This window comes from Mus musculus, chromosome 11 (assembly GCF_000001635.26).
Source record: "Mus musculus strain C57BL/6J chromosome 11, GRCm38.p6 C57BL/6J".
Taxonomy (NCBI): Eukaryota; Metazoa; Chordata; class Mammalia; order Rodentia; family Muridae; genus Mus; species Mus musculus.
In genome coordinates, this window is record NC_000077.6 from 98,190,319 (window position 1) to 98,207,975 (window position 17,657).

Consider the following 17,657-nt stretch of genomic DNA (forward strand, 5'->3'; position numbering starts at 1 on the left):
ATCAGAAGATGGCTTTCTGCAGCCAGTTCTCACCTTTCACCATGAGTACATGGGACCTTCCAGGCCCCGATGCATTGTGTTGTTTTATCTGGTGTTAGGGTCTAAAAAGGCTGGCTTTGAACAAATAAAGGTCCACCTGCCTCTGCCTCTTAAGTACTGGCATCAAAACAGTTCTACAATGCCCAATGCATCCTTTAAAGAGCACTAGCTGCTCTTTCAGAAGTTCTGGGTTCAAGTCCCAGCACCCACATGGCAGCTCACAGTCACATGCAACTCCAGTCCCAGGAGATCTGCTCTCCTCTTCTGGGTTCTAAGGACACCAGGCATGTACTTGGTACACAGAAATACAGGGAGATAAAACCACCATACACATGAAATACATATTCTTTATTTCAAAAAAAAATATGTTGGGTATGCATTTTTTTGGGTTTTTTTGGGGGAAGGGTTGCTGTTATTGTTTTGATTTTTTGACTCATGGATGTGTGGCATGTCTGTGCAGTGCTCATGGAGGCCAGAAGACACCGAGACTCCTGAAACTAAAGTTACAAATGCTTGTGAGTTGCTACGTGGACATGTGTTTCCTGGGAACCAAACCTGAACCTATGCCAAAAGCACAGGGCTCTTAAACCCTCAGCTCGATCTCCAGCCACCTCCCTGCTTTTTTTCTTCCATTTTGAGACAGTCTCTCACAGCCCAGCTGACCATGACCTTGAGGGCTGACAAGATGGCTACAAGAGTAGAGGCACCCGCAATGCCAAACATGAGAGTCTGGGTTCACGCCCCAGAGCCCACAGTGGATATGGTAGATGCCCTACCTCCTAGTAAAGAAATGTAAGTGGTGACCTCCTCATACTCCTACCTCTACCTATGAAGTGCTAGGATTATAAACATGGGTCACCTCCCAGGCTTGCCCAGACTATGCTCTAAGGCATCCTCTTGTCTCCTTTCATCAGCCTCCTATGGGTGTGTGCCGCTATGAGGTACGGCTGAGACAGAGCTTCCCTGGCTGTCTTGTCTCTTTGTAGGTCTGGCTGGCTTCAAACTCAGGGATCCACCTGCCTCTTTCTACTAAGTGCTAGGACTAAGGCAGGAACCATCACCAGTTGGCTCTTTGCGTGTTAGTTTTTAAGACAGGGTTTCTCACTGGACCCTTGGGCTCACAACACCTTGAAGGATATACTTGGAGCACAATTTAAGGAAGACGTTATTATAATTAGGGGTTTTAGGGCTGGAGAGATGGCTCAGAGGTTAAGAGCACTAACTGCTCTTCTGAAGGTCCTGAGTTCAATTCCCAGCAACCACATGGTGGCTCACAACCATCCATAATGAGATCTGACACCCTCTTCTGGAGTGTCTGAAGACAACTACAGTGTACTTACATATATAATAAATAAAATCTTTAAAAAAAAAATAATTAGGGGTTTTTTTTGTTTTGTTTTGTTTTGGTTTTTGGAGACAGGGTTTCTCTGCGTAGCCCTGGCTGTCCTGGAACTCACGCTGTAGACCAGGCTGGCCTCGAACTCAGAAACCGCCTGCCTCTGCCTCCCAGGTGCTGGGATTAAAGCTGTGGGCCACCACACCTGGCTCCCTTTTTCCTTTTCTTTTGGTGCTGGGAATTGAACCCATGGACAAGAAGACATTACTCTAACCACTGCTCTACATTCCCAGCCTCTAAATTATCTTTAAATTAACATACAAAGCAATGCATATCATTTTGGCATTCTTATACATATAGGCCATTATACTTGGTCCAAGTCCTCTCCCTCTGAGAGCCACACTGCCCCAACCTCCAAACAGCCAAACCTCTCACTTCATTTCATATTCCACTAACCTTTCTATCCTGCAGACCTCCTTTGTTCCCACATGGTCCCATGTTTTCACAACCAACACACACCAACACATACCTACGTCGAGATTCCTCATAAGAGAAAATGTGCTATTTATCTTAATATGGCTTATTTTGAGTATCGTCCACTTTGCTACAAATGTCGAGACTTCATTTTTGGATAAGCCAGTCCAGGTCGTGGGAGGGAGTATCTGAACCAAGAATCAAACTCTTAGCTGGCCGAGAGGTGTGTAAGCCCGCACTTGGGAGGCTGAGGCAGGGGGACCTTGTCTCAAGAAACAAAGAAGATTCTATCCCTTCCCTTTTCTTCCCTCAACTGGGAAACTGGTTTGGGGATTGTTCCTGCCAGTTTATAGTTCTGAACACCTCTCCCCCAAGCTTTAAAGCCACCGGTCGTGCACAACTGAAAGCAGTTCGTAAAGACACAGCACAGTATTTGAACACTATGACCTTCCAAGTAATAAACGGCCCGCTTTTACTATGATGAAGATCGAACCAAGCAAGTCACTCCGGCTAAAACACCCTCCATTACTTTGACATTACATTGTTCTAGTGTCATCTTCAGCGATCTCTCCTGGAACAAAGCATCAACAAGTTTCAGTTTCCCTCTCCTTGGGTCCCACCGGGCTAAGCTCAAAGTACCCTGAGGCTCAACTTCCTCGTCCCTCGTCCCGCAGAAAACCTTTCACGAGTGGAGGAGACGGGGGAGCAGCGCCCCGGAGGAGGCGCTCCAGCATCTGTAGGGCTCGGTCGGGATCTAAGATGCACATTCCACCAGGATCCGGTCCCACGCACGGTGGCCCTGGAGGGGCGTGGGTCCCCACCTCCTCTCTCGGATTGGCTCGCCGCAGCGGTGTACCGCCCCTCCTTCCCCGCCACCCCCCAGTCACTCACCCTCGGTTTCCCCCTGAGCCTTCATCCTGACAGCGGGGAGGTCTTGGGTCCGCCACGAGCCGGGGAGCCTTTCCCCGCCACTCAGAGGGGAACCAAGTTAGCCTGGGCTCCGGGGAAGCGGCGCACCAGCGGCCCCGACTCTTCCGGGGAAGGCTCAGTCTGAAGTCCCCGGCGGCAAGAAGAGAAGGGTGCTCGCGGCCGCCGCCATCTTCCCCAACGGAACTTCCCAAAGATCGCGAGATTAATCGTGTTCCTGTGAGACGGAGGAAGAAGGAACCGCACCAAAGTCTCGCGGAGGTTGGCTGATTTCGTCCTCCCCGCAGGATCTCTAGCAGGCCCGGCTCCGATTGGCTCAGAATTCACACCTTGGCGTCTAAGGGTGTGTGCCCAGAGTTGACATCTCTCTGAAAGTTTATGTTTGCATCCCGACAGTTACACAATTTGTAAATTAAAAGCGTTAGCTCTTCCGTCCCGCGGTGGTGGCGGCTCAAGCCTTTGATCCCAGCAGACAGGCGGAACTCTGAGTTCGAGGCCAGCCTGGTCTACAGTGTGAGTTCCAGGACAGCCATGGCTACACAGAGAAACCCTGTCTCAAACGAAACAAAATGTTTGCTCTTTGAGCACCTGGAAAAGTGGCACACTCCTATAATCCCAATGAGGAAGGGGATAGTGAAAACCGGTCCTTACAAAATAATCTCTACTGAAAGATTTCCAGTGAGTTTTAGTGTTTGGGTGTTTAGAGTTTGCCTGGTGGTGGCGCACACCTTTAATCCCAGCGCTCTGAAGGGAGAGGCAGGTAGATCTCTGAGTATGAGGGCAGCCTGGTCTACAAAGTTTCTGGACAGCCAAGGCTACAGAGAAACCTTGCCTGGACAAAAACAAAACAAAACAACAAAAAAGTAAGATTTGTAAGATGACAAGACTTGTAACTCACCAGCAACATACCTGATTAGCATGTCTGAAGTCCTGGGTTTAATTCCTAGAGAAAGTGGGAAGGTGAAATTTCCTGAAGAACCAGAAGCAGTTATGTTGTTTAAAAAAAAGAAAGAAGGGGCTGGAGAGATGGCTCAGTTAATTTAAGAGCACCGACTGCTCTTCAGGAGGTCCTGAGTTCAATTCCCAGCAACCACATGGTGGCTCACAACCATCTGTAATGAGATCTGACTCACTCTTCTGGAGTGTCTGAAGACAGGTACAGTATATATATATACACACACACACACACATACATATACACATATACACGCATACATACATATATATATAATAAATAAAAGAAAAAGAAAGGAACTAGGGAGGCAGAGGCAGGCAGATTTCTGAGTTGGAGGCCAGCCTGGTTTACAGAGTGAGTTCCAGGACAGCCAGGGCTACACAGAGAAACCCTGTCTCGAAAAACCAAAAAAAAAAAAAAAACCCAAAAAACAAAACAAACAAACAAACAAAAACAAAACAAAAAAAGAATGACTTCACACACACAAAGAAGATGATTTTTGGAAAACATTATCATCGTTTACCATGTTGAGCTTGGCTCTGTACAGAAATTAACAGTATATTGATCTAAATTGAGCTTAATTTGTTTCCCATTTGTACAGAGGTAATGCACAATTTATAGTAAATAAATAAGGACTTAACCTATATCAAGCACAGAAACTGTTAAAGTAATATCTAAAATTCTTAAAAAGAGGACCGCAGTACTTTAGGCTTTTGTTGCTGTTTGTCTTATTGGTTTTGAGACAGGGCTCCTGTAGCTCTGGCTGCTCGGGGCCTGGATGCATGGTCAGACTGGCCTGACTTCACAAAGATCCACCGGCTTCCTCATCCTGCTTATGTTCAGCACCACAGCACCTACACTCCAGTACTGGTGCTTTTTACACACCCTGGAAGCAAGTCTAACCTATTTCATTCAGTTTTATACATTTTATAAGACTACATAGGATTTTAGGTTAGAGAACTTTTTTTTTTCTGATTCTACTATGTATTATCATTGATTTTTATAACACCAGTGAAAACACACGTTTAACTTACTCTCTACAATATGAATCACAAAAAACATCTTCAGTCAATGTCTTGATAAATCTTCACAAACACAATTTCTGTAATTCTGAGACGTTCATGACCTCTGGAAACAATCAGAATAAACTTCAACAGTGAGTAAAAGATCTGATCTTAGTGTAGTTCATTTGTTCTTTCTTTCTTTCTTTCTTCCTTTCTTTTTTTTGAGACATGGTTTCTCTCTGTAGCCCTGGCTGTCCTGGATCTTGCTCTGTAGGCCAGGCTGGCCTCCTACTAAGGGATCCTCCTGCCTCTGCCTAGAGTGCTGGGATTAAAGGGTGTGCCACTGCTGCCTAGGTTGTGTCGAATACTTTCAATCGCAGAACTCTGGAGACAGAGGTAGGCAGATTTGTGACAGAGAGGCCAGCATGTCTACACACCAAGTTCTAGACCAACCAGATTCATGTAGAGAGACCTGGTCTCAAAAAAAAATTTTTTTAATGGATATGAGTGCTCTATCTGTGTGTATACCTGCATGCCACAGAGGGCATCATATCACATTATAGATGATTATGAACCACCATGTGGTTGCTAATTGAACTCAAGACCTCTGGAGGAGCACCCAGTGCTCTTAAACACTGGGCGATCTATCTCTGCAGCCCTCAAAAAAAAAAAAAATTTTTTTAAAATGCTATTCAGGCTTTTAATCCCAGCACTGCTGAGGCAGAGACAGGGAGACTCAAGGCTAGCCTGGTCTACAAAGTGAGTTCCAGGACAGCCAGGGCTACATAGTGAGATGTCTCCAACGAACCAACCAAAGGCTAGTCAAACATTTCCCAAAGCCATCCTAACAGACAGCATGGTTCACAAAAGCAGAACCAGCAGCACACATTTAGTAAGAAGAGATCTTTGTGAATATCTGGAAACGGTCTTAGTGTGCTTTTGTATTTGTGATGTGTGTAGGGATGCTACTGTGTGACCACACTTTCCTGGGGAAATGCAACACACACATCTTCTCACCCCCAGATAGGTAGCTAGCTCACTACAAGGTAGGGTGAAAGTCCAACTTCGTGAACCAATGAGTTTTATTAGGGATACTTACAGGAGCAAAAATGACTCAAAGACAGCTGCATGACCAAGGCCCCACCCAGCATGGGAACCTGAAGCACACGGCACAGCCTGTGGGCATCTCAACACATTTGAGAGTGTCCTTTGCAGGAGCCTCGGTTGGTCTAACCCTCTTCCAGGCAGCTAAGCTGGTCTCTGTTTCTTCCAGCTCAGAGTCTCTGCAGCTTACCACTCTTCAGAGCCTTCCTTGTCAGCAGCTTGGCTTGTTTACTCTTGGGAAGAAGGAGCAGAGAGAATCTGGTCAGTTTCAGGGACTTCCTGAAGCTGTTTTGAGTTGTTTTACCTTCATGTTTAAGGAAATTCTCTGCAGGACCGAAGTGTGACATGGTAGTAGTCCCCTCGCCCACCCCCATGATTTCTCCCTGTAGCTCTAGCTGTGGAGATTCACTGAAGCTGGCCTCTAACTCAAAGATCCTCTTGCCTCTACTGTTTATGCTTAGCAGGACCCTCTAAGGATGTGAGGTATTCACCAGAGAAGACCATTAGCTCTCTGTCATCATCAGAGAAGGTGGCAGTGACTTATGCAAAAGGTCTCATCCCGATCAGCGTTCTTCTGGTAAATATTTTTTAAAGCCACCTTCAGCAATTGGCACCTATTTATTATACCTTGATTTTTTTTTTTTAAATGTATAACCTTTTCCTAATATCTGGGGCTGACTGGTTGACAAAGTAAATTTTTTTAGCAGCTGTCTTTAATCCTTTAAAAATGACCTAGCAAAAATTGTTTAAAGTCTTTTTTTTTTAAGATTTATGTATTTATTTTATGCATATGAGTACACCACCATTACTCTCTTCAGACACACCAGAAGAGGGCACCAGACCCCATTACAGATGGTTGTGAGCCACCATGTGGTTGCTGGGAATTGAACTCAGGACCTCTGGAAGAGCAGTCTGTGCTCTTAACCATTGAGCCATCTCTCCAGCCCTAAAGTCCTCTATTTCAGTGTTTTTTGTTTTTTGGTTTTTTTTTGGTTTTTCGAGACAGGGTTTCTCTGTATAGTCTTGGCTGTCCTGGAACTCACTTTGTAGACCAGGCTGGCCTCAAACTCAGAAATCTGCCTGTCTCTGCCTCCCAAGTGCTGGGATTAAAGGCATGTGACAACACCGCCCGGCATTATTTCAGTGTTTGACAGAAGGGAAAACCCTTTCTGTCTGGGCTGTGTTATCTGGTGACATTCGTGCACAGCCCAGGGGCAGGTTTTTTCCACTTTTTTTCAGAGAGTGGTGAGTTCTGAGTTTTCTAATTCTATCAGTTAATAAGGAATCATGAGAGAGAGAGAGAGAGAGGGAGAGAGAGAGAGAGACAGACAGAGACAGACAGAGACAGAGAGAGACAGAGAGAGACAGAGAGAGACAGAGAGAGACAGAGAGAGACAGAGAGAGAGAGAGAGAGAGAGAGAGGAATGGAACTTTCTCTTTTCCTTCAGGCTAGACAGGGGAACTTAGCCCCTTCCCTGGGACTGCTTAGAGCAGACATGGCGCAGAGAGAGGGCTCACCTGGGAGAACTATTCACCCTCCCTGTTTTTATGCACCTGAAAATACTGAAGCAAATCTTTCAAAAGAGTGAAGTGTTCACAAACAAAATTGTTCATAGTTTAAGATACTGGATCTCACATCACAATGACAAGTAACAGACAGATGAGCAACGACGGGGACAGAGGACTGAAACAAACCATAATGAAACAAAGCAGGGGTAGCCACCACACACTCCTACACCTGAATGGAGAGAGACCCAGTGACCTCACCTAGAACCCAGACACTGGGTCAGCAGCCCCAGTCTGCCCCTCCTATGCATCAAACAGAAGGTATCTCAACCAGGCTTACCCTTGGGGGTGTCAGACCCCCTACGAAATGTTTGGCATTGCTTAATCAAAGTGAAGTCTGGAACCCGGAACATGCCAGGTGGTGTACACCTAAGGAGCTCTCTGACCACCACATTCATCCTTATTCCACAGGGCTCTAAGACTCTGCTGTGCCATGAAATATTCATGAACCCCAAAAGACCACCGAGCGGCCGAATCCGATGAAGACATGTTAGGGTCTCTTTAGTCTAGCTCATGCTCCGGGCTCCTTGCCAACCCTGACACAGCAGGAACGTGGAGCCCTGAGCCTAGTTTCAGGCAAGCATTTACAGAGGAAAAAAAGGGGGTATCTGGCCTGGTACACACCTAGCTGGGGGACTGTTATGGCCTTTAGCATAATGGCTGGTGCTGGGAGGCAAAGCGTAAACCTAACTTCTGTTTTCTTCCGGATTGCTGGTTGTTAGGAAGTGAAGTGTCAGGGGCAGGCTTGTCATCTGGAGGTGGAGATTTGTTAGTAACCTGGAAACTGGTGCGGGATGCAGGTTTTGTTGGGGGGTGGCCTGGAAACTGGTGCTAGGTACCAGCCTGTTAGTTAACTTGAGTTCAACCTTAGGTTAGGTTCTCTAAGATGGAGTCTGAACCCAGAAGATTTGGTGTCTTAACTCCCAGCATCTTGAGCACTGGTGTCTGGGATTCTGGTGGGACCTTCAGAAACACTGTGGGCTTGTCACCAGAGAAGACTGCTCAAGCATGGGTTTAAAACCATAGAAAGTTTCTGTTAGCTGATCAGCAGCAACTACACTGGATATTCAGGACCCCAAGTGTAGCTCTGAGTCTTTCTCAGGGTGAGCTTTTAAGCACCAAAACTGTGTCCTGGGTTGACACACTTCAGTTAACAAGAACAGCTAGCCAGAAGCTGAACTGCAGAAGTCATGAACGAGGTCAGTAGGTCATTTAGAGGTTGTCCCAAAACTATAGACTTTGATGACTTAGGTTTTGTTTTTGCTGGGTGATGCTCTCTACCTGCTGAGTTCTATGGCATTTCCAACACGTGAGTTGTGCTAAGGTCTGGGGCTCTGTTATACTAGTACATCGGGTATCCAGGCACGTGTTGGTTATTAAGTTGTCGGAGTTTCTAGATAGAATTTGGAATGCTAATTTGAGTTTCACATCGATTTTTTTTTCCTTCTGTTTTTGGCAGGGTCTCCTCCAGCCAATGTAGGCCTGAATTCTGAATCTGCCTTCATCTCCTAAGTGCTGGGAAACAGGGATAGGCAGCATATTCAGCTTAAATATTTTGAGTGTGATATCCTAGATATTTCATGTCGTAAATGATATATGAATCTAAGCTGGGCTTGGCAGCACAAGCCTATAATCTCAGTGTTTGGGAGGCAGAGGCAGGTGGATCTCTTTGAGTTTGAGGCCAGCTTGTTCAACAAGGTCTCTCTGGCTTGTTCCTGGCCTCTTGGCCCTTGGTTCCTCTTGCTTTCTCTCTCACTTCCCTCCCCTCCTCTCATGGCCAGGTTCACTCTGGACTCTCACCGATGTCTCTACCTCTGCCCATGCTCTCTCTTATATCTAAAGTAAAAACCTCAACCAATTAGAGTCCAGAGAGAACGTGACCAGCAGACTGAACTGGGCTATGTCAAGAGAAGTGGAGGGGAGAGGGGTAAGCCAGAAGCCAAGAGACTAGGAGAGTGGGAACCAAGAGTGGGCAGCCAAGAGGCAAGGAGATAAAAAGAACTGTGTCACCAAAATGGTGGGGTTACATAGGGAAGAACAGCTGGGGAAAGACAGTGAGATTCAGGGGCTGGAGAGGTTGAGGATAGGATTTGGGGTGCAAAGTGACACAGGTAGCAACTGAGAGAGACCCTTTCACTTGTTAAATAGGCACCTGCTGAGTCATTTGTCCTGGGGTTTGAGACCTAACACTTTCTCATGGAAACTTTCTGCACAAATGAACAGAAACATGTATACTAACCTTAGTTATAGGAAAACATACAAGTTACAAAGCTTATAAGTCTACAAGTTTGAGGCCAGCTTGAGTAATATGGGACTTAGTCTAAAACTAAAAAAATTAGCTGGTTATGGTGGCACAAACTAATACCAGCACTTGGGAGGCAGAGGCAGGCAAATCTCTGTAAATTCTGGGCCAACTTTATATATTGAATTCCAGGTTAGCCAAGGTCACAAAGTAAGACCTGTTCTCAAAAACAATTAAAAGGCACACTAGGAAGAAAGATACATGTTTAACATCACTGGAATAGAACACTATTCAAGGTATACACACACACAAAGAGTCTGTAGCCTGACTTAGTGGTACACACCTGTTATTTTAGCATAAGGGAGATGGAAGCAAGAATCGGGAGCCTCAAGACCACAGACTCTATCTATCTCCTGGGCTCCAGGCCTCCTTAGAGTCATTGAGATACTGTCTCAAAATAAAAACAAAAGAAGGCCCAGAGAGGTCTTTAACATCAGCACAGGGGTGGGGGACAGAGGCAAGCCGGTGGGTGGCACAATGGTCAGCTTTAACTTTGACGAGAGCTTCAGGTCAGTCTGAGTTTTCAGGTCAGTCTGAGTTACACAGAGAGAGAGAGAGAGAGAGAGAGAGAGAGAGAGAGAGAGTGAGAGAGAGACTGACTCAAAATTGGTACCCTACCATCAAAAACCTAAATTGTTAACTTCATTTGTGTGTCGAGGTAGTTATTGTAACATTAGTTAAACTTCCTGTATAATCTGTCCTTTAACTTTCTTAAGGCTTATTTTTGTTGTAATTGCACTGATGTTTTGCCTAGAGGCATCATCTGTGGAGGGGTGTTGGATCCTCAGAACTGGAGTTGTAAGCTGCAACCTGCATGCTGGGAATTGAACCTGGGTCCTCTCGAGAGCACCCAACCAGTCCTCTTAACCGCCCAGCCAGCTCCATGGCTCTACAAGAACTGTCTCCCCAGGCCTGTTAAGTTCCTAGCTGTATAATCTGAACAGCAACTTTCTGACCTGCTTTGTAGTGGAATTTGTAGGCAAGGGACTGTCGACCCAGAGCTCTGACGCCTACCCTGGAGGCCCTGCAGACCAAGCAATTGAAGCATGCCTGGAATCATTGAGTTCACAATTTTTTTGCAACATAAAGCAATTCATTTTTTTCCCCATTTTATTATCGAGAGTTTGTGTAGCCCTGGTTGTCCTGGAACTCACTCTGTAAGCCAGGCTGGCCCTGAACTCATTAATCTGTCTGCCTCCCAAGTGCTAAGATTAAAGGTGTGCCACCACTGCCCCGCTCAAGAGCATTTTTTATTCTCACAGACACTCTTCTCACTGGTTGTGAAAATTCACAGAGTTTACAAATTTTGTCTTCAAATTTTTGACAGTCCCACATGCCATCACTCGCCTATTAAACTCCTGTGTGGTGTTTTGATGCTTAGGCATCAAATGTGAGCTCCAGGCTAACTGGAGAACTTCTCTGAGAGAGTAGGCAAGATGAGGGAAGAAAAGGAAAAAGGAAAAGGAAGGAAAAATGAAAATTTGGACATAAGATGTCCTAGGGTAGAATTTTTGTTTTGTTTTTCGAGTCAGGGTTTCTCTGTATAGCCTTGGCTATCCTGGAACTCACTTTGTAGACCAGGCTGGCCTTGAACTCAGAAATCCGCCTACCTCTGCCTACCTTGCCTCTCAAGTGCTGGGATTAAAGGCGTGTGGCAACGACCAGCTTAGAATCTTATCCACCCTAAAATGTAGTATAAAAGAAATACTTCCAGAGCCTGGCGGTAGTGGTACACAGAAACCGTCTCGAAAAGCCAAAAAAAAAAAAAAGAAATAAAAAGAAAAATACTTCCAGGAGACGTTACAACTGGCACTTCCTGAAGGTAGTGCACATAGGCTTAGACACGTTTTTTTCCCCGAGTCTCATTGTCTTCTCTGTTTGTAGAAACTGGACGTTTGTTATGGTAAAACATCCCAGCAGTCGAGAAACGGCTGAGGCTGAATAGCCACAACTGGGAGTCCAGCCTGGGTTACTAAGAACGTGCTGTAAGACATCCTGACATTTCCCCCAACTTTGGCACTCTAACCTTTCTACTGACTAGCCCCCCTGAATCCGGGAGTCCTTGCCTGTAAATTCGCAATGAGGACAGTGTCCCATGGGTGTGAGGGCAGAGAAAATGAATGCAAAACGCCTAAACTCAGCAAATTCCGCAGTACCAAGCGTTGTTTGCACATTCAGACTTAAAGCAGGGCGGTGGTGGTGCGTGCTCCATGCCCTTAATCGCAGCACTCCGGAGGCAGAGGCAGGCGGATTTCTGAGTTCGAGGCCAGCCTGGTCTACAGAGTGAGTTCCAGGACAGCCAAGGCTACTCAGAGAAACCCTGTCTCAGAAACCCAAGCCCTACCAGAATCCCCAATATTCAAACTTGCGCTGTAATGTCCCCAATGTTCACTTGTCCCTTGTTTTTTTTTTTTTTTTTAAACCCTATTAAATCAAAAGACTTCTTACAAGCTGTGCTAAGACCCATCCCCACCGGAACCTGGGGATATTTAATCAAAGAATTACCATTTAGGTTTAAATTTTAAAGGTAATCTCCGCAACTTCCGCTCCTATAAAGCCCCCCAAAAGGGGGAGTTGGAAAAGTATCGCGAGAATCTAACGGGCTGCGTTTGCGGCTTGGGTCCCGTTCTCGCGTTTTCTGGTGAAGGAATGTGTCGAGGTGAAAAGGGAAGCGCCAAGTATCGCGGGAGTCCAGCGGAGTCTCGCGATACTTGCGGCATTCGCCCCTCCCCCTCCCCCTCTAGTGCCGTTTCGGTTTAATCTAGTGTGTGAGTGAGTCTGGGCGAGGGAGTGAGATGTGGCTGTGAGGTGTCGGTGTGAGGCGGAGGCTAGCGAAGGGGGCTCCCTCAGGCACGAGGGACAAAGGGGGGGAGCTGAGGCAACCTAGGCCGCGGAGGCCTGGCGACAGGAAGCCAGCCGCCCCGAGCCGGGCGACCGGGTAGGGGAAGGGCCTGCGTAGTCCTCCCGGGGCTCCAGAGCCGCCGTCGGCCCCACAGGCTCCGGCGGACGCCTTCCTACTTCCTTGAGCGCCAGGGCTCGCGGGCCCGAATATCGGCTCGGCGGGGGTGGGCGGCCGTGAGGGGCGGACTCGAGCAGCTCCCGGCGTCGCGCTCCTCCCGTGCCGAGGAACTCTTGGTTTCTTCCCTCTCTCCTTCACCCCCCACCTCATGTAGGAGGGCGCTGAGGCGGCGAGAGGGAGGAGGAGCCTCGCCTGCGGTCCCTGCCCTCCCCACCCCCGTCTAGGGGCTCTTCGGGGGGCGTGGAGTCGGGGCTGGGGGGGAGGGTGGGGCTTTTTGGAGCGCCGGGGAACTTTTTCCCCTGCTTCAGGCCCGGGGAAAGGGAATGCCCAATTCCGAGAGACATGGGGGCAAGAAGGACGGGAGCGGAGGAGCTTCTGGAACTTCGCAGCCGTCATCGGGAGGTGGCAGCTCCAACAGCAGGGAGCGTCACCGCTTGGTGTCGAAGCACAAGCGGCATAAGTCCAAGCACTCCAAAGACGTGGGGCTGGTGACCCCCGAAGCGGCATCTTTGGGTACCATAATCAAACCACTGGTGGAGTACGATGACATCAGCTCTGATTCAGACACCTTCTCCGATGACACGGCCTTCAAATCAGACCGGAGGGAGAACGAGGAACGTCGGGGAACGGATCGGAGCGATCGCCTGCACCGACATCGTCACCACCAGCACCGGCGGTCCCGAGACTTGCTAAAAACTAAACAGACGGAAAAGGAAAAAAATCAGGAAGTCTCCAAATCTGGATCTATGAAGGACCGGGTATCGGGCAGTTCCAAACGGTCCGTGGAGGGGAGTGATGATTATGGGAAGGCCCAGCTATCCAAAAGCGGCAGCAAGGAATCCAGGTCGTCCAAAATGCACAAGGAGAAGACCCGCAAAGAGCGAGAGTTAAAGTCTGGATACAAGGACCGGAGTAAAAGTCATCGGAAAAGGGAAACACCCAAAAGTTACAAAACCGTGGCTAGCCCTAAACGGAGATCCAGGAGTCCCCATAGGAAATGGTCTGACAGTTCCAAGCAAGATGACAGCCCTTCCGGAGCTTCTTATGGCCAAGACTACGATCTTAGCCCCCCAAGGTCTCACACTTCTAGCAACTATGACTCCTACAAGAAGAGTCCTGGAAGTACCTCAAGAAGGCAGTCAATCAGCCCACCTTACAAAGAGCCTTCTGCTTACCAGTCCAGCACTCGGTCACCCAGTCCTTACAGCCGACGACAGAGGTCTGTGAGTCCCTATAGCCGGAGACGGTCCTCCAGCTATGAAAGGAGCGGCTCTTACAGCGGGAGATCACCCAGCCCCTATGGCCGAAGGCGATCAAGCAGCCCTTTCCTGAGCAAGAGGTCTCTGAGTCGGAGTCCACTCCCCAGGTGAGCTGTTGTCTGTCCTTCCTAAGGTAGGGTCGGTTGGGAGGAATTGAAAATGAGTCTTTAACATTTTGTTAAAGCTTTCAGTGTTCTTCTTTGACAAGTCATTTAGGTAAGTTTGGCTTTCCCCTCGCCCAATTGAGAAGTAAACATTCCAAGTGCCTCCAACTATTCAAGCAAGGTAGGTAAGGTACTTTGCAGTAATGGAGAACTTTCAGCTGTGAGAACTTGCTTCTACCTAGCGGGTGCATAGTCTTCAGAACTCGTTTAGCTGTTTGTTGCTTTGTCTTAAAATTTTGTAAGTCGTGTTGATACCAGTGCTTAAACTTTATTGGAACTCACAAGAGAATTTTAAGAAGTTACAAATTTTCGTTTCTACTGTTTGCATAAGTTATCGTAATCAATTTTGTCTACCATGTTCCCAAGTCTATAGTTATCACTGTTTTACTTCTGAAAAGTCCTGTCTTTTAACTGTTAAGTGAAAATTAAGATAACGAGAGTACTTTTTGATAGAGTTTAGCAAAAAGTGATTGAGATTTGTTTACAGTACCAATGTTGACCACTTACTTAGTGTTGAAACACTGGTAGTTTTCAAAATTTTCTTTGAAATATGTGCTAATAATGCCTTCGGCTTGCTATTTTTGTAAGAAAGATTGTTAATTTGAAATTATCTATGAAATTATCTATCCTGTCTCATGTATAGACCCATCTCTGTCCACAACAACAGAACAGGAGCTGTATATTATCTGAGTAGAATCTTAATACTTTTTTTTGTGAACTACGGCAAATTATTTAATTTTTCCATACCAGAGTTTCTTCATTTGGAAGATAGGAATAAAAACTACCTACTTCAAGGCTCTTGTGAAGATTAGTAAATAATGAAGCATGATAAATAATGTGCCATATACATAGTATGACTCAGTACATTTTATAAGTGAATGCCACTGACAGAGAAAATAACTCATGCATATGTTTTATAAATCAGTATATATATCACTGGCTTGAACTTACAACTAAAGTGGATTTGCCTAACTACAGTGCTTAAGTTTTCTTAGTGTTTTCTCATTCTAGTATTAAAAAATTTAATAGGTTGAAGTTTATAAACATGTATCTAACACCTAAATTCTGTAATTTGTGACATTTTCTTTAATTCCATTAGTCCATCTTTTGTTTAGATTCATCTCAAAGTTGTAGCAATCAGTATACTTTGTAAGCATTCAGCATGTATACCATTTCTTAGAGTTAAGTAGTTTTTGGAGAGGTAAGGTTTATGCATAGTGGAGTGCATAAGTCATAAATACAGTTTATAATGTTGCATAGTTTTAAAGGGAATCTAAAAAGTTCTCTCAGAGTTTAGTTTGTGCTTTTTAGACAGGGTTTCACACTGTAATGTAGGATAACCTGAAATTTACTATTTAGCCTGTGCTGGCTTCAAACTGACCTGAAATTTCTAGTAATCCTGCCTTAACCTCTTAATTGTTGGGATTACAGACATGAGCTAGTATATTAAGCAGAATATTTGTTTTCTTAAGAGTATGAACATTAAAGCTACTTGAAAAAAATTTTACTGTTGAGTATAGAAATATAAAAGGCTAAAACAGGATTTTTTTGGGGGGGAGGAGGGGAGGTGTTTTTGAGACAGGGTTTCTCTTTGTAGTCCTCCTGTCCTGGAATTAACTCTGTAGACCTGGCTGGCCTCAAACTCAGAAATCTGCCTGCCTCTGCCTCCCAAGTGCTGGGATTTAAAGGTATGAGCCACCACTGCCTGGTAAAAAACCTTTCAAAACAAAAGGTCTCACTTAAACTCCTATTTTACGTTTCGGGCCGTGGTGGCTCACACCATCTATAATCTGTTTTTATAGATTCCCAGATTTTATTTCACAGTCATTCCTCATAAAAATTTTATTTGTGGGATTGAAAACAATGGTTTAGCAGTTAACATTGACTGTAAGCAGGCATAGTTTGAGGCCAACCTCATCTGCATATCAAATTTTAGGCCGGCCATAGCTACACAGTAAGATCCTACATTTAAAAACGAAACAAACAAGTTTATTTGTACATGCAGTTATTCACCTTACTAAAAAGTTGATTGGAGGGCTGGTGAGATGGCTCAGTGGGTAAGAGCACCTGACTGCTCTTCCAGAGGTCCAAAGTTCAAATCCCAGCAACCACATGGTGGCTCACAACCATCCGTAATGAGATCTGACTCCCTCTTCTGGAGTGTCTGAAGACAGCTACAGTGTACTTACATATAATAAAAATAAATCTTAAAAAAAAAAAGTTGATTGGAAATCATTTTTGTATTAATGGAACTGAGTAAGACCATTAGTATCAGCATCAGTAGACTAAGACAAGATGATCATGACTATTAAGCTAGCTTAGTCTATGTAATAAGTTCTTGTCTCAGAACACTAAAAAGTAAAACTATGAGGTGTCAGGGCTGGTAATAAAGATCAGTAGTAGTCTGTTCCCTTAGCAAATGGTTCAGTCCTCAGTACCCAAATATACAAAAGATATAAAAAACTCTTAAGGGTTTTAAAATTTTTATTTTAATTTAAAATATTTTCTCTGTGTGCTTATAAATTCTAAATTCTGTATTTTGGACATTCATTTACTATAGATACAATTTTATTATAATCTGAGGCTGTAAGGTGGCCTCTAATTAAAAAGGTAGAAGTTGGGCTGAAGGGTTGACTCAATGGTTAGGAGCATTGGTGGTTCTTGTAGAGATTTCCCAGCACCCATACAGTGGCTCATAAACACTTCTAAATCCTGTCCCAGGGATTCCAGTGCCATTTTCTGACCTTTGGATACTGGGCATAAGCATGATGTACTTCATAAACAGATGAATACAGAGCACTCTTGCACATAAAATAATAAATCTTAGAAGACTAAAAAGTTAAGATGTTACTGAAGCATTCCTGATATTTTCATGTTATCAAACATTTATAAAACAAAATTACTCAAGCATTATGACTATGGCTACATTCTATTGTGTGGGAATATGCCATCTTTTTTTGAGTAAGTAGTGGGTAAGCTGGTCAGTGATGTCAAATACATTTGATCACAGTTAAAAAGGCCAGGCTGGTCTGCAGACCAGGACAGTCAGGATTACATAGAGAGACCCTGTCTGCAGAAACAACAAAAACAAAACAAACAAAAAAAGAAAACCTCAATAATTAGTGGGTAATTTTTGGTACTTTTTTGATTTTGTTTGTTTTATTTATTGCAACAGTTCTGCCTCTGTCTCTTTACTACTGTGATTATCAGTAATGCTGCTACCTTGCTGGCTCTGTTTTTTTGTTTTTTTTCTTTCCTTTACACTGGGCCTTACTATTTTTTGTTTTTTTTCAAGACAGGGTTTCTCTGTATAGCCCTGGCTGTCCTGGAAATCACTTTCTAGACCAGGCTGGCCTCGAACTCAGAAATCCACCTGCCTCTGCCTCCCGAATGCTAGGATCAAAGGCCTGTGCCACCACCGCCCGGAGGTTCTTTCTAGGCAGGATTGGAACTTCCTTTGTAGAGCAAACTGTCTAGAATTCACAACACCCACATGGGTGATTATTAT

The 17,657-nt window shown here is 45.3% G+C and overlaps 2 protein-coding genes and 1 long non-coding RNA gene across 20 annotated transcripts in view; 1 reads left to right on the forward strand and 2 right to left on the reverse strand.

The window, feature by feature from the left end:
• The window catches only part of Med1 (mediator complex subunit 1), a 41,160-nt gene extending 38,165 nt beyond the window's left edge, over positions 1 to 2,995 (reverse strand). For 4 of the 8 annotated variants that reach the window (NM_001361950.1, NM_134027.2, NM_001080118.1 and 1 more), the window contains exon 1: positions 2,741 to 2,975. In NM_001361950.1, the coding sequence (NP_001348879.1) occupies positions 2,741 to 2,765 (25 nt within the window). In that variant the 5' untranslated portion in view covers positions 2,766 to 2,975. Of the gene's footprint in view, positions 1 to 2,488; positions 2,589 to 2,740 lie in introns of those variants that run through there. The other 4 variants (XR_388366.4, XM_006532504.2, XM_006532505.2 and 1 more) reach the window with 2 other exon arrangements.
• A 622-nt stretch (positions 2,996 to 3,617) lies between these two features.
• Positions 3,618 to 12,312, reverse strand: Gm38963. Its single transcript, XR_880193.2, has 4 exons — positions 12,213 to 12,312; positions 5,835 to 6,072; positions 4,766 to 4,859; positions 3,618 to 3,719 (listed from the first exon to the last, which is right to left on the reverse strand). It is a non-coding gene; the product is annotated as a predicted gene, 38963 (long non-coding RNA).
• Positions 12,115 to 17,657, forward strand: part of Cdk12 (cyclin-dependent kinase 12) — a 78,669-nt gene continuing 73,126 nt past the window's right edge. For 8 of the 11 annotated variants that reach the window (XM_011249224.3, XM_030246276.1, XM_030246277.1 and 5 more), the window contains exon 1: positions 12,115 to 14,092. In XM_011249224.3, the coding sequence (XP_011247526.1) occupies positions 13,050 to 14,092 (1,043 nt within the window). In that variant the 5' untranslated portion in view covers positions 12,115 to 13,049. The remainder of the gene's footprint in view (positions 14,093 to 17,657) is intronic. The other 3 variants (NM_001109626.1, NM_001109628.1, NM_026952.2) reach the window with 1 other exon arrangement.